We start from the raw sequence: 17,015 nt of genomic DNA, 5'->3' as shown, positions 1-17,015 counted from the left end.
TTTTGGCTCTTTTGTTGTTTTTTTAAATTGATCTTAACAAATGCAAATTACAAATGCAGCGTCTAGCATAATAACAAAATTAGGCAGCATAAACAGGGATGTAAATTATGCTCAAGTAAGTTGAAATTCAATACAAAGCATGCCATATTCCTCCTCGGGGTGCGTGCTGCTTTTTATCATTTGCCTATGCTGTGCTACTGAATCCCAATGAGACCAAAATGGAACAAAAAAAATGTCCGAGTGTTCCCTGCCTGAGAATTTCTTTTGAAGTCAGCATACCTGCACTGCACACACATTCACACGGCATTAATGGGCAATTTAAATGCAACTAGTACAGCGCTCCACTACTGTTTAAAATACCAATGCATCAGCGAAGGAATGTTTCAGCGATTACAACCAAGGCCACGGTTCAAACCCACCCCCAGCCTACCTGCAGTTCTTTGTCTGCAGCCTTGGCCAGCTCTCCTGCCAGAGTGTCCAGGCGCTGTTTAACAGGTCCATCCACTGACAACACGTGGGCCAGCTCACACAGAGATGGATACAGCTGATGAACACACAACACACACACGTTCAGTGAAAGTAGCAATAATACAATGAAAAAACATCCACCTACATTAAAAACTGGTTAAAGGAAAAGCAAATACTAAAGAAAAATAACACATGGAATGAAAAGATTTGCTTTGTCACATTGGCTTTTTAATGTTAATGAACATGATGCAAAACAAAGCATTTGTATTGGGAGTTGGCTTAATCCAGAATGAGTTTTGGTTTACTTGCACATTATTTTGATATAAAAGTCAATTCTGCAGCTCAAATAACGGAAGAAACAGTGGCCTCAATTTTTCTACTGATGATTACAACAAAGAAAAATCTGCAATCTTTACTTCAGTTGGTGATATATTTGTGAACTGTCTTGCCGTGAGCTTTTCACAAACTGTTTTATTTGCCTTAGTTTTGAGATGGTTCAGTCACGTCAGATGAAAAAAGCATCCTCTTGCAACAAGGGTAAAAAAATCTCTGGTTGCCCAGTGACTGAACAGAATTTTCTTGCTACTGAATGCACGTAGTTGTGGTGACCGACTTGTTGCTCAGAGACTGAGCGTGCACCTCGTTCTGTGAGTTACCATCGTTTAATGTCAGTTTCTGTGGACGGTAACAGATTTGCCACAAATGGCAACAGATTTAATTCCCAACTTAACCCTTTGATCACAAATTGATAGCAGACTGACTTTATCTTATTGCTGTTCCAGTCTCAACGCAATGAAGTTGTTTTGAAGATGGCAACTGACTATTTCAAAGGCAGTGAGATGGTACGTTCACTGCACACAGTGGCAATAATTTTGTTTGTGCCGCAGTCTCCATCCACTGTTTTCCTTTTTTCTGTGAGTGAAGCATTATCAGGCAACCCTTCACTTCAACTCCTCACTACAGCATCCAGAGAACAGTCTGTTTATTCAGCCTCATCTGTGGTGCTGGTGCCCACCTCTCAATTTTAAATTGCATGTAGACATTGAGGGTCTTGGGAGGGGCCGAGCTGTCACCAGCTGTTATCTTTCAGAGGGTTGTTGGTGCCATGCCCCTCCCCTATTTAAGTGCACTTTAGATCAGCACGCATCAACACTGCAAGCGGAGTGAGGTATGGGGTCTTTTCACATCCCCATTCTCTGTTTGCTGTCAATGGGCCAGGAGGAGGAGCTGGCCGCCTGGTCAGGCTCTGGACTGGTGGGCTTCCCTGCTGCTGCAGGTCAATGCGGTCTGCTTGTCTCCACCGCAGAGTAAAGGGAACCACCTCCTGGGTCTGGGTGTGTTGGTGCCTGGACCTGGGAGTATAGAGGGTGTATGGGGAGTGTGAGAGTGTGTACAGCGTTCATTTCTGTGTCTCCATGTTGGGCGAGTGCGGAGTATTTGTATATGTGTGCATGAGGGTGGGAATGGATGCTTGTGTCTGTGTGTGTCTGTTTGTCTTATGTCTGTGTGTCAGGTCAGGTCTCAGACTCCACCTCTCCCAGAGCATCTCAGGCCAACCCAGTTGTGGCGGCCTATTTTCCCCCATCACATTCCCTGCTGGTGGCTGGTGTCCCCACCCGCCGATGTGTTGGTGGTTCTCTGTGACTGGGGCTGGGTGCTCGGGTGTGTACTGGCTCACTCAGGGCAGCTGCCGGGGGGCCTGGCTTCTCAGGCCACTGCTGGGGGCGGGGGACTCTCTGGTTTTTGGGCCCTTGGGCTTGGTCTGCTCTGGCACAGCTGGCTGCTGGTGGAGCCTTGTCGCTGCAGCCCCCTGTGGTTTCTACACTATGGCTGCTGAGTGACCGCCATCTGAGGCCCTCCTCACCTCTTTTCTAGATGGGTGCCGTCATTGTCCCTGCGGTGGTCCTCCTGGGGCTCTCGTGCTCTGGGGGGGAGCCTCTAGATGTCTGGGGCCCAGGTCTCCTCCACGCCTGCTTCATGTCTTTGGGCGCAGGGCTGTGGCTTCCACACCCACTATTAATTCTGTTCAATTCAATTTTATTTATACAGCGCCAAATCACAACATCAGTCGCCTGAAGGTGCTTTATATTGTAAGGCAGATCCTATAATGACTGCTTTGAGTGCTCAGATAGAGTAGAAAAGCTCTATATAAGAATCAGTTCATTTACCATAATAATTATTATAATATAATAATAATTCTTAGATACTTAAATGGATAAACCTTATGAACGCAAGCGTCTTCTCACACACAAGTGTCCAAACAGGTACTCACAAATGCACGCTGTTGTTTTCGTTTTCCTGGTTTTTTTTCAGCAGATGATCAAGCAGATTCTCAGGGTTTCTTCTCTCTCTCCATCTCTCTCTGTCCATCTTCTTCTTTTCTCTCCCTCACCTTCTGCTAACTTTCTCCACAACTTCTCTTTCTTTCTTTTTTCTATCCCCTGGTCTACACCGTTCTGATTGTAATGACTTAAGATCAAAAAAATCCTAAAGTATAACTATGAAGTAAACCAGTATAACAAAAGCCATAAAGGTCCACTTTGGAAAATCAATATGTTGGGCATGTTGTTTAGCCTTCAGACAAAAACTCTGATTCCTACACTGCCGGACAGGACAGACAAAAAAACCCCAAAAGAACTCACTGTGTCTCTTTGCCTCTCTGTAACAAAATCAGGAAATAAACAATAACCAAAACAAAATAATTAAAAATATTGGTTTAAAAAAACAACAACATGAATGATGCATCATCTTTCTAGATGCACGATTTGTGACTCGACAACCATCTTTATCAGCCGTTTGATTAGTCTGAAGCATAAATGACTTTTTAGTTCACGTCACTAGGACATAAAAGCTGCACTTATAAACTTGTCAGTCACATCTGACAGAAAAATAAAACGGGTCTGCTTGCTTTAACCCTCCTGTTATGCTGCAGGTCAGATTGACCCAGAACAGAAGAGATGTCACATGTCATCTGCATCACTACAGAAAACAAAAAAAAAAATCTAAATTATAAAAGAAAATTGTAAAATAATCAATGCCAGTGTTTCTGACACTTTTGGATGAGTAAATTTGCCCCGGGCCAAATTAACCCAGGAGCATAATTGGTGTTCCTGGAAACCAACATAGCAGGAAGGTTAAGACATAATAAGGTTTTAGAGAAGGATCTCAATATACCTTTCTTTGAGTGCCATCTCTTTCTTCTTATGCCTGCATTCATGCAACCTCTGAGCAGCTCTGGGTGTAGAATTTTAAGTGCATCCCTAACAAACACTATGAAATACAGCTCCATATAAATTGTAAAACTGTTGACAAGTGTTGTGTATAAATAAGCATGAAGAATGTACATTATGCTCGACAGTGTCCAGAACCATTTATTAAATGTTTGCGTACTGCTTTAGAGTAAAAAGCAGGGAGAACGTGCTTATTTACATCTTCTTCCTTCCTGTTAAATTGTATTTGGAATGCAACAATCCATTTATCACTTACAATCCTGTTCACGCCTTTTCTTTAGAAGAAAATAGAAAGCACTGCTCCCCCCGCGTGTCTCCAGTGTATGTGTTGGTGTAGGTGTTGAAGAGTGCAGGTCTACAACTGGTGATCGGTGAAGGATATTTGTGTATTTGAAGAAGTGAGCAGCACGAAACAAACTGTGCTGCAAAGCTGTGTTTTTCATCTTGTTCTTGCTCTGTTTGCAGGGCACATACATTAAGCTCAATGCAGAACATGCTATGTTTATTTGCTGCTGCAGCAGGATATGTGTATTGAAAATCAGGTTATTAATACTTGATTGGCGTTCAGCACAAACAGACTTCTCATTTGGATTCTAGCATTCAGTTTAGTCAAGTTACACTGCAGTGCTTGCAGTTGTGGCTGTTGAGAGCTCATGTGGCTAAAGCATTGTACGGATTTATGGATGCTGGATTATAATCTCCCACACTACAGAAGCCGTTATCGATTCAAAATGGCTGCACCAGCCTAGCGTCGGTCTGGGTAAAAAAAAACAACCCTCATAATCTTTATTCTCTATGTGTTTGTTTGGCCAGGCTGTATTTTGCTGTGCAGGCTTGGGTTATAAAATACTGAGTGAACCCTAAAAAAAGGTTTTAAATAGCTGCATTTACAGCTGCATTAATGCACGTTTATATGGTCACAGAACATCTTACAGTTGGGTCTGACATCGTGCTCCGGGTAATACTGTGTAATAAACATTTGCATAATTCCAGTTTTACTGGTTTTTGCAGCCCTTTCGTTTTACTTTTATTGGTGTTTTCCTGTTCCGACCATGAGCTTCAGCTCTTGTATTTTAATGCACGAATGACTATAAGGAGGCTGCTAAATATGTCTTTGCATCAGTGCACTGTGATGCAGTTAGGCTCTGTAAAGTTTCTCCAGGGAAAAGGGAATGCCTTCTTAGAAGTGGATAATCCTAAACTGCAAACTAATTGGTCACTACAGCAGTTAGGTAAATGTAGTGAAGGACAAAGTACAATATTTCCCACTGCAATAAACTGAACTGGCACACATTCATTAACTAGATGCTTGGCTTTGAACAGTTCTTACCATTGTGGGATTTTTATGATGTAAGGGGGTAATATCCCTAATATGGTCACAGCTCACCATGAAATTTCCAGCTACCGCTTGTCCTGCCTCCATTTTTCACCTGGTGTTCAAATCTTGTGTTTGAGAGGGGCAGCCAGTTAAAAGTAAGCTGTTGCAGTGGGAGACGGCTGAGCAAAAGTGTGGATGACCTGGGAGGTCCACCAATACCCAGAACTCTGAATCATACAATGCTGCAGCACTATGTGAAAGTTTTTAATCAACTCTCATTTTTAACATTTTGTTACTTATGGAAATACATCATATAAGGTAAAAACAGACTTTGTACAATTCTAACGAGCTTTAAAGTCGATAATGAAGTGGCGACCTTTAATCTTCAACAAACCCTGAACTCTCCAAGGCAGCTGTTTTTGTAATTTCTAGTCCTCAGAAATAGTTCTCCAGGCTTATTGAAGGACATTCAAAGCTCTTCTTTGGATGTTAGCTGCCTTCTGTTCTGTTCTCTGTCAATACAATACCACACTTCAGTAGAGTTGAGGTCTGGGCTCTGGGGAACAATCCAGTGTTTTTCCATCCAGGTATGCTTTTACTGGATTGGCAGATGGTATTGTGTGGTGGACCATAACCTGACAATACATTTCTACATTTATAATTCCATCAATTTTGACAAGATCTGCAACACCACTGGCTGAAATGCAGCCCTAAACCATGACTGAGCCTCCACCCTGTTTTACAAATGGCTGTAGACACTCACTGTTGGAGCTCTCTTCTGACATTCTTTGGATTCATCTCTCCATAAGAACTGTTGACAGAAATTATCAGTCCAGTTCTTGTATAATTTGCCTTAAGTCAGCCTTTTTCTCCCAGTTATCCTTCCTGAGATTTCGACTACAGCAGAAGGATCAGCTGAAGGACCAGATGCATCGCTTACGTTTTGTCAGATCTTTGCTGGATTTTATCCCTGTTACTTTAAGACGTGACTTTCAGATGGCATTCATCTGTTGTAGATCATTCTTTACGTCTTTTACTTTTTCTAAGAACATGCACACCATGCTGGGATATGCTACGTTTTGGACGAATACGGTACTTCTTTAGGGAATCACCTTGTTGGTGCAAAAAATATTAAATGTGTCATATTTGGCATTTTTCACAGACTTTACTAAAGAAATGGGAATAAATGATGTGTTCTTGTGAAAGGCTTTTAGCAACAAAATGTCTGAAGATATAGTTTAAAACATGTTTTTTGCTAAGTTGTGTGTTAAGTATAGACAGAACGATGGCTCATCCCTTGAGATAGATGTCTTTTTTATGCTTGAGTGATTTACAGGTGAGTGTTAAGTGGCTTCACCAACTATAAAGAAATGAATGCTGGTTCAAGACTCTAAAGTACATGTGGAAGAGTCAAAGATTAAAATACGTAGCCACACACACACGCACACACACACACACACTTATAACCCACTCACAGCTCTCGAGTTCCTTGCTTCTTTGAGGATCTGTCTAGCCGTCTGGACCTCCTCTCCTTCCTCGCAGCCTTTCAGGACACAAACCTGCTGCTGCACCCGTACACACAGACGCTCCATCACCTGCACACATACACATGTGCAAAAGTGGAGGCATACAATTAGACCCAAAACAGAAGTGACTTATTCCTCAGCATGAGCACAGCCACACACCTGTTCAGCAGTGCTGGTGACGAGGCCTTGGTGCAGCCTGAGAGCCTGTTTCTGAGAGAAACGCTGAGTCTGGTTGTTCCTTAGCAGGGCACGCTGGATCTGTCACACACACACACACGCACACGCACACACACACACAGAAAACAAACAGGGAGGAAGAGGAGTGGTGATGACAGGTGTTTACAAAGTGCGGTGTGCGGGAGACAGGAGACGAACCCATTTGCATGGTAATAAGGAGACTAGAGAGAGAGGTTTGATCCCTAGAAAAAAAAAATACGGGACGCCTTTAATCTGTTTTCTTGACTCAGCAGGTGGATGCGTTGACTGCATCATCATCTTAGCATATGTAAAGAAAGATTGAATAAAGAATTGCACAGGGACTCTGAAGGCTCACACGCATTGTCCAAGGTAATAAAGCCTCAAATTAAATTAAAAGCTCTCCTTAGGGAACCGTGTTTGATTAGAACCAGAAAGTCTGCAGGCAACTTAACAGTCAGAAATCCTACAGATATATACACATAGTAATGTGTTAGTAGGGTTGCCAACCGTCCCTTAAAATACGGAATCGTCCCGTATTTAGAAACAAAAGTACACGTCCCGTATTGAGCTAATAAGGGACGCACTTTGTCCCGTAATACAGTGAGAATCAAAAGTAGTCTATAACTTTTAATGGAATTAATGCTTTGTTTGAAAACATAATTCCCAGCCCCTCTCCTGCTTTGTGACCAATGAGCTGACAGCACACTTATGACAATTCGAGTATGACAATTCAGATTACCGCTCATCTCATTGGTCGAGGAAAGGTCGCTTGCGGAGAAAATACCGGAAGACAACAGATGACCACAACAACAAGCATGGCCAACAGGGAAACAAACCCCGACACTGCGGTGCAAGTCTCGGACGACAGTACACCTAAAGCTGGGCAGACACTGTGCGATTTTTTTCAGTCACGTTATTCAGCTCCTGCTCAAACTGCACGATTGACTCGCAGGGGTTAGAAGTTGGTAGGTCACGATGCAGGTCTCACACTATACGGCCCGATGCTCTGATGCGACCTGAGAGCTCACCCTGTGCGTCCATAAAATTAAAGTTATAACAGAAAATCTGTCGCTCGCTCTCTCTGTCTTTCACTCACACAGACACACCACCACCATCAACTTTGCTAAATTGCTAATGAAAAACATGATCAGGCAGCTGTGATTGAGCAGCAGTGTAAACCCAACTATTTTCACGGTTGTTGTGATCGTGATAATTTTGTGAGGCCACATCGAAAAGGCTCGGATGAGCTTTCCAAAGTTCTACAAGTTGTGCCTCCATCGCTTGTGTCCAGATCACACGCTGCACTGCCGTGCTGCTCCATCTTTTTCGCTGACATTTGTGTTTGCGCAGTGTGACAAACTGCGGTGAGGTTTGAAATCCTCGCGACCAAGCGATTGATGATCGGGAGCTCGTCGTGAGGCTTACACTGTGCGATTTTTGGCCCATTTTGAGCCGATTTTTGAGTCGTGCGACCGTTTTGGCGATCGGCCCGATTTTGGCCTTCATCGTGCGTCGTGCATCGTGTAGTATATGTGGGGTAACGAGACGCGATTAACACCTCACGACGAGCTCCCGATCATCAATCGCTTGGTCGCGAGGATTTCAAACCTGTCGTGAGGGTGTCACCGCAGTTTGTCACACTGCGCAAACACAAATGTCAGCGAAAAAGACGGAGCAGCACGGCAGTGCAGCGTGTGATCTGGACACAAGCGATGGAGGCACAACTTGTAGAACTTTGGAAAGCTCATCCGAGCCTTTTCGATGTGGCCTCACAAAATTATCACGACCACAACAACCGTGAAAATAGTTGGATTTACACTGCTGCTCAATCACAGCTGCCTGATCAATGTTTTTCATTAGCAATTTAGCAAAGTTGATGGTGGTGGTGTGTCTGTGTGAGTGAAAGACAGAGAGAGCGAGCGACAGAATTTCTGTTATAACCTTCATTTTTATGGACGCACAGTGTGAGCACTCAGGTCGCATCAGAGCATCGGGCCGTATAATAATAATAATAATAATAATGGATTGGATTTATATAGCGCTTTTCAAGGCACCCAAAGCGCTTTACAATGCCACTATTCATTCACTCTCACATTCACACACTGGTGGAGGCAAGCTATAGTGTGAGACCCTGCATCGTGACCTACGAACTTCTAACCCCTGCGAGTCAATCGTGCAGTTTGAGCAGGAGCTGAATAATGCGACTGAAAAAATCGCACAGTGTAAGCCCAGCATAAGCCCAGCATTAGAGCAGCAATGTTTGTTCGCTCAGAGAAAGGGTAAGAATGGGAAAAGGAAAACACCTGGCTGGAAAAAGTTAATATGTGCAGTGAATATCAGCGCTATGTGGCCAGAAGTGTGATAATATAACTTATTTTGTGTAATAAACAACTGCAAGGATAGATGATTACAACAAATAGATGACTAATACATAAAAGTAATACATAGATGAATAATGATGATGAATTAAGGTGCGTAATCATGGCAACAAGCGGGTTTACAAACAGGAGCAGCTGATTAGCATTAGAAAAGCTGAAATAATACCTCAACTGAAGCCAATTGTACTAAATGCACTAAATGTGCACTGTTACAAGAATGTTTTTCTTTCTATTATTTTCTATTATTTTAAGTTAAGCGGGACAGAGTTCTTTTAAAGAAAGATTTACTTATATTCTCAAAAGTTAAGCATGACAGGCTTCTGTTTAAGAAAGAGACCTGTTTTACTGTGTTAATGTTGTCATTTTGAGCTAAAAATAAATGGCTAAATGATCATTTGTTTCACATGTGTTCATATCACAAAGAATAGAATATGCATCTACTTAAATCAACTTCAAGTCAAATGGTTAAAAAAAATAATTTCACACACAAAAAAAGAGCTAGAAAATTCACAACAGTGGGAAGGGTGAAGACAACTGGGTTGCCCGGCCCTGGCCACGAGGTGTCCCTTATTTATTTTTCAGGGAGTTGGCAACCCTATGTGTTAGCTTTGTCGAGCCGTATCAGAAATGTACCTTCAGTCACAAGCCTCTGGGGAAGACGGATTTGCTATTGACTGAAAACTGAGCTGTCACGGAAATAGTGTTTGACATGCAATGTACACTAGCTTACAAGCTAGCTGATGAGTAGCATTTTATTTAGCAGTGATACTAAGTAACCATTTCAGCAGCTACAATGATTAATGTTTAATTACGGCCAACTCTCCTGCTTAGCACCATTAGCAGCCACACTTTATGAGGATTTGTTTAATGGATTTTATTAGGATGAGCATCCACACAAAAAGACACAGCTGCTAAGAAAGGCCACATTTGCTGTATGTACACTGCCTGTCATTTTTTTTTGTGTTGCTGTCAGTTAGTTTCATTCTTTGATTGGCAACTTGAAAAAGTTCTCCGATTACAAATACAAGAAACTGAGTCTACAATCAAAATAAGAATCTTGACACGTATGCCTCGACGTGCCGGATTGACAGACAGCAGTCAATGCAAACTGACAACTGATGCTCGGCTGATCAAAAAGTGAAAACTCTGAATGGGTGTTGATTTTCTTCGTAACATGGAACACAGGTGGACTTTAAATATGTCTTTGTTCCCTGGCAAGAAAAACCTCAACTACAATTCAAGTGGCCTTTACTTGAAGCAACCACATCATAATTGCAAAGACAACCATGCAACTCACTGCCCAGAAACTGTACGTCTGCGAAAAGAGATCTGTCACTTTTTGGCTTTTTTTTTCTCTTTTTCAAAGTAACAGGAAGTGCCAAGAGACTTAGAGAAATGCTGCAGAGCAGATACTCAGAATCAGAGAGAGGAAGAAAATAAATCATCAGAAGAGTGTTAAAAAATCTTGACATTTCGGCATATGGCATGAGTGACAGAGCAAGTTCAAACTCAAAGAACACTTCTGAATGTTGCTGGCAATGACCAGCGTAGAGCAGTATAATAAATTGCATAAATTAACAATTAACTGAATAATGTTGTTGGAATTTTTTAATGTGACCATTACACCCTGCAGCAAAGATGCCCGCCTGGGCTTTTTCTTGCGTTGTTTCTGCCTAAAGACCTCCTGGAGGAACCTCCAGGGCTGAAAAATGAAGCAAACACAAGTTCCAAAGACTGCACTTCCTCAAGCAGGCACTTGGCGTTGCCTCCAAATGAATGGATGTGACTACTGCTTTCTTTATATTTTAGTTAAACCACAGACTGTATATGTTTTTATCATGATAATACTAATTTTCATCTAAACAGACAAGGTGTTGCATTCCAAGACAAGTCTGATTTTAATTTGAGAGCATGAGAGCAAACCCTCATAGCACCCTATTACCCAAACAGAACACCCCACTCACAGACTGCAGGCTTACTTTTAGGTCCCAGGGTTTCTAAAAGTAGAAGCGGTAGACAGAGCTTTCAGCTATCAAGCTCCTCTCCTTTGGAGCTAGAACTCCCAGTTTGCATTCGGGAAAGATACACCTTCCCTACTTTTGAGCTTTTTTGACATAGCTTATAGCCAAAGTTAAATCAGGTGACCATGAACCTTTTTTTTCTTAATTATGCCGCTACCAGGCAGACTGCTGGAGGACTTCCCATGACAAACCAAGCATTGGTCACTCCCTTTTTTTTCTTTCCCTGTGTGTTTCTGTGCCACTATTGCCATTTTTGTACAGCGCTGTGTGACCGATTGTCTGTGAAAAGCGCTTAATAAATAAACCTTACTTACTTATTATGTTAAAAACTGTCTCCACTATCAATTAGGTTGCATTTTGTCCCCCCCCAAAGGAAAACAAGTGGCAGCAGATGCCTGCCTCTCCCTGAGTCTGGCCTATTGGAAGTCTGTTCTTATCAAAAGGGAGTTCTTTCTCCCTCAAGTCGCCAAGTGCATGCTGTAAGGAATTGCCAGATCTTTTGTGATCTCACGCTATATTACCTCACAATATAAAGCACTGTAATATCACCTTTTTGGGGAACTATATAAATAAAAGTGAATTGAATTAAGTCTTTAAATCCTTTAAACTGAACCTGTAATACATGGATGCAATATGAATATGACACAGACAGAACTACGTTAGCAGTTACAGACATCTGGAATCTCTATCACAGATTGCAAACCTAACTCTCAGAAGGACTCTGGCAGTATTAGAAAAGTCATTCTCATGTCACAACATATCATACAGACATCAACATAATCATCTCTGGGAACATTCACATTTAATCATCACTTCTAACGCACGAGTAAATGAAAGCCATTCATCAGACCCACGCCTAAGTGTGACTCTTATTACCAGGCTCTTATTAACCATCTGTGTCTTGCAACATGGTGCAGCAAATTTAGCAAACCACAGGCTAAAGAAAAGAAGTCCTCCTCACCTTGGTCAGGGCTTGGTCGGTCTTCTCTGGGGCGCTGCGGTGCGCTTGAGTGACATCGCTGAGGGGCAGGGGCATGTATTGCAAGGTAAAGTTGCTGTTTGTTGCAGAGCGAAGGAAGACAAAGAGGGGCAGATAGAAAGACAACATTACCCTGGCAATAATAAACTGGAGAAACTGATGTTAACAAGAACAAACAGGAAATGCCCGGGGCACTTATAACAGCTGTCTGCAATTCCCTAATACGCAAATACACCCACACACCCTTGTACACACAGACAGAGATGCGCGGGTACAAACTTCACGCCCACACTTATTTGACTGGCACACACGTCAGGAGAATGATGAAACATTCTGTAATCGCTAACATCACGCAGAGATGGTTATCTGCCTTTCATATGGGTGTGTGAGTGATGCGTTTCATGTGTGTGTGCGTCCGCCCTCTTCAAAAGGATGTTGGTGTGCTGCGTTGCGTTCGTCTTACTGCTCCAACGCTCTCGCCACATCTTGGAAGCCTGTCGCCGTGGTGTTGTTGCGATCCCACGTCACACTCCTGAGAGGGATTAAAGCAGCGGGAAATGGGGTAAGACCAGCACCGAGAGGAGGGAAAAGGAGAAGAGGATCGGTTGCTTTCTAAAGTGCCTAATCCACATTAAAATCTCACACAGATACATCAAAGTGACAGTACTTCTTTGACCACGCAGGACAGACATAAATATTAAGATATTCGTCAGAGCTTTCTTTTAGCTAGGTGTATGGTATCCCAACATTAGAGATGCATGAACAACTGCCGTGCCGCTAATGAGCTTCTGTTATTTCGCAGAGCAGAATTTCCACCTACACCCGACACCGACGAGCTCCTGTTTTTAATACATCACTCATTTTCAGCTCATCTTTCCTTTCATCCATCCTCCTCCTCAATCCCCCCCCCGACTTGGTTTGCCCTAGAAATTCAATCAGCAAAAACCCAGATCTATCTCTTTAGGTGGTCTCCCTCTCCGATCTCTTCGTAACTTTCACATCCAACCTTTCCCAACACACACACAGTACTACTCCACCCCCACCCCACAACCCCAGTATTCAAGGAGGTTTCTGGCCTCCTTTGCCCTTTCTCAATATTTTATTGACTCCTGTTACAACTCTAAAGTCAAACATACCTCCGAACATGAAGTGTTATTCGCTGTGTTGTTAAGGGTGGTGCTGTAAAAGCTATGTCTGAAAGGCCCCCTCCCACTAATTCATCTCTCCAGTTTGTAACATCCCTCAGGCTACTCAGTATTAGGTCCGGTCCTAATACCCCCCACCCTTCTTATCTCCTACATGCCACTCCACCCCCTCCCATCTTTGAAGCGCCACCTTCAACTCACTGTTCATAGAAACTTCACTGTATCCCCTTCCTAAACCTAACATATTAATTTTCTTTCTTTAATCTGCTGTCTATAGCATCTTCTCCAGACATGCCCCTCGACGTATGAGGGTTTCTGATCTGCACTGAAATCCCCTCTTTTCTTCATCTTAATCGTCTATTACTGCTGTAACGCACACACCCACCTAAGTGTTGTGTTAATCTGCAGAGCTTTGCTGAGCATCTTGGCCCCAGAGTCCTCCAGGAGGTTGCCGCTCAGGTCCACCTTCCGTAAACAAGCGTTGGAGCCCAGGGCGTTGACGAGCACTGTGCCCCGTTGCCGAAGCCTCGAGTCAGCCAGCGAGAGGGACTGCAGGGCCTGGAGGATGCCAGGGGAGCAGGGAGTAACCAATACGGAAGCATATTTGAAAATCAGATTTTTTTTTTTTTTATAGAGGGCAATTATATGTGAGAAGCACCACCTATGTTTAAATGATAAAAGAAACATCCACCTAAAGCAAGAAGTTATTACTTCCAATTTCGTCCATACTCTAAAAGAAATCTGTGTATTTATCAGGTTCATTAATTATTACAATTTCTGTTGAAATTTAATTAGGAAAAAAATCAATAATGAAAGAACATGGTTGAAAATCAGATCAGATTTCATTTCAAACCCTCATTCATTATTAATTGTTGTTTTGCTGTTTTACTCGTTAGGACTTTGAAATGCACGCTGAACTAATTTGATTGTTAACACTCCTTTAAATGATGTTGCTGATGTACAAATTGGACATATTTTCTGTTAAAAAAAGGTTTGAAAAGGGCTCTACTGAAGGTTTTTGCCTGTCTCTGCTTAAACGACTCTGTGAACACATTTTTGAATATTCCTTATGCACACAAAGATTTCCAGCCATGCACAGTCTCCTGTGGTTAACTCTCCTGGACCTGGCTAGGATTGTAAGAGCCATCTACAATATTTTGAAGAATACTCATTCGTTTTCTAGGAAAGAGTTAGATGTGAAGGTTGATGCTTTTCTCATGTCTCTATGGTAAACATAAACCTGGAACAAGCAGTTTTTTGGGGGGGTTAAAAAAGAATTCAATACAGGAGAAAATGGATTACATTTTTACAGCTTAAAACAAACAAGAATGAGGTTCCAGTTAGTTTTATACGTTTTTGTAGAACTTGTAATATTGCCTCTGCACACCAGCACAGTGGATTTTAGATCGAACAATCAAGATGAATATTTCCTTGCTTTGAGTTTGGTTTGGTTTTGCAGTGTGCTTTTGTGCCAGTATCGTACTTTTGCAGTACGAATTACTGTCCAAGTTTTGCAGCATTTGAGTTTTTTGAACAGAGAGTTTAGCCCTGTACATTTGAGAATTCACCTGTGACCCAGTTCCACTTTATGCCCATACCATAACACTGCCTCCACCATGTTTGACAGACAATATCGTATGCTACAAATCAAGTTTTTTTTGGTCCTTCTTCATATTTTTCTCTTGCAATCTTTTAAGTTCAGGTTGATCTTAATTTCATCTATGCAAATACTTTTTTCCAGTAGTGTGCAGGCGCTCTTAGATGGTTTCTGGCAGAGTCTAGTGGGGTCTTCGTGCTCTTGAGCGTAACCAGTGGTTTGCACTTTTTGTAAACCCTCTGCATCTCCATTCTTGATGGCAGACCTTGACAGTGACACTCCTACCTCTGTGGGACTGTTCCTGACTTGATGTTGGGCAATTGTCCAGTTAGGTTTGAGCAAAAATGGAGGACTGTGTATAAAAATTGCTGCAGTTCCAAAACAGTTTATGCTACACTTTTGTTAAACCCCTTGAATTAAAGCTGAAAATCTGCACTTCAATCACATGTTGACCGATTCCTTTAAAATCCACACTCCTGGTGTACAGACTATGAAACAAACTGTTTCCTTATCCCTACTGATAGCAGTCTTATGCATTCAGAATCATCTTCATTTCATTTAGTCTGTTGAGAGTTTTCTTTTTTCTCACGTTTGAGGCTAGAAGCCTTTTATGACTCATACTAGAGCGTTAACATGGTACTAACACTAATGCCAACAGTCTGCAGGGGACACTCACAGATTGTTTTGATGCTTGTGTTTTCAACACTTAATGTGTGAGCTGACTATGGCTGACCTCTGATAAAGTGCCTGTGTAATTCCTTTAAATGTGCACATTTACAACCGCCTGGGCCAGTGTTGGTGCGCTTTCATACAAGCATCAGTCCATGTTCGCTTCTGGAGCATCGTTGTGAACTATCACCATCAACAGTGGTAAATAATTGAGTAAGCTACTTGTCATGCTGAATTTGCGCAGCAGAGAGAGCCTCGGGAGCCCCGCGTACAAACTGAGACCAAATGAATCATTCGTCTGGCTCGTAGACAGCGTGGCTCGTGTACATGTTTATACCTTGCGCGTGTGGCAGGTGGGAGATGGAGCTTAAGACTGCACGAATGAGGATACAAGAATTAAACTGTGACAAGCGAGGGTTTGTGCGCACAGTGACAAATCTTGGAGGTCCGCGTGGGCGTGCATCTGAGCATGACACCACAGAGAATTTGTGCACGCACAATATGTTACATAATCAAACTCACACACTCTTCTTCTTGCACCAAATGAACTAGTTTCTGCAGAATTTCATCCAGCACCCTGAGGAGGCAGAAACAAGAGGGAAAGCATTCATCATCTGCATCATCTCCACAAACCATCTGCACACAGCTGCTTCCCCCCCCGCGCAGTCCATACCTGCCCTTGATGTTGAAGTTCTTCCCCAGCATCAGGTGTTTGAGGGAGGGATGCCGGGAGAACGCTGGGATGACAGCCAGCAAGTCAGCATCCAAACCTACACACACACACACAAACAGAAGTCAACACACATCATTGGAGTACGAGCGCAACGCCAGCAGTGGTACGCTCAGTGGAGCTTATGTGAAAACTCATTCAAAGTAGACCTTTAATTACATCCTAGTACGTGCCAATAAAAAAGTAGAAACATGCCTGAAACTTCAAGTTATTCTGGACCATAAATAGGCAATCCATTAACTGGTATAAAGGACCGAACAAGTCGTATTTTATTACATAAAATTGAGTATTACTGGGCCGTTATACCAGTGACTCATGATTTGCTGAGCCAGGTGCTAACATTTCTGGCCCTCAAAGCTCCATTTTTCCCTCTCTCTCTCTCATAGTCCATTTTGGAACAAAATCTCACTGCCCACTGAAATTCCAAAATACTCCCAATTAAACCTCCTCCTTCTCACACCCACTCACCTTTTCAAAAGCTCAAGGATAGAGGATGCTGCTAAATGGAAGCGGTTACCATGGCAAGATATTTCAGAGTAAAATGCCTCATTCAGGGATCAAAAATATCTGCGGGTTAAATAAACTCCAGCGCTCACAGTGAAGTGCATTCATTTTACGAAAGCTTGCTGTGACACATTCAAGGAGGGTGGGTGACGGAAGCTGCTTGCAGCTAATGTTTCAGGTATTATTAGCGTCTCTGTTATAATACTATAACTAGATTACTGGCTGTTTGGGAAACGAGCTGGTCAGCGGTCA

The 17,015-nt window shown here is 42.6% G+C and overlaps 1 protein-coding gene across 6 annotated transcripts in view; it reads right to left on the bottom strand.

The window, feature by feature from the left end:
- The window catches only part of carmil3 (capping protein regulator and myosin 1 linker 3), a 101,142-nt gene that overhangs the window by 18,336 nt on the left and 65,791 nt on the right, over nucleotides 1-17,015 (bottom strand). For all 6 annotated transcript variants that reach the window (XM_080292541.1, XM_080292539.1, XM_080292538.1 and 3 more), the window contains exons 19-26: nucleotides 16,203-16,299; nucleotides 16,052-16,106; nucleotides 13,649-13,821; nucleotides 12,582-12,650; nucleotides 12,101-12,194; nucleotides 6,702-6,800; nucleotides 6,492-6,611; nucleotides 431-544 (exon numbers count right to left, since the gene is read on the bottom strand). In XM_080292541.1, the coding sequence (XP_080148667.1) occupies nucleotides 431-544; nucleotides 6,492-6,611; nucleotides 6,702-6,800; nucleotides 12,101-12,194; nucleotides 12,582-12,650; nucleotides 13,649-13,821; nucleotides 16,052-16,106; nucleotides 16,203-16,299 (821 nt within the window). The remainder of the gene's footprint in view (nucleotides 1-430; nucleotides 545-6,491; nucleotides 6,612-6,701; nucleotides 6,801-12,100; nucleotides 12,195-12,581; nucleotides 12,651-13,648; nucleotides 13,822-16,051; nucleotides 16,107-16,202; nucleotides 16,300-17,015) is intronic.

This window comes from Astatotilapia calliptera, chromosome 18, assembly GCF_964374335.1.
Source record: "Astatotilapia calliptera chromosome 18, fAstCal68.1, whole genome shotgun sequence".
NCBI classification, from domain to species: Eukaryota; Metazoa; Chordata; class Actinopteri; order Cichliformes; family Cichlidae; genus Astatotilapia; species Astatotilapia calliptera.
This window is presented reverse-complemented; position numbering and strand designations above follow the sequence as displayed.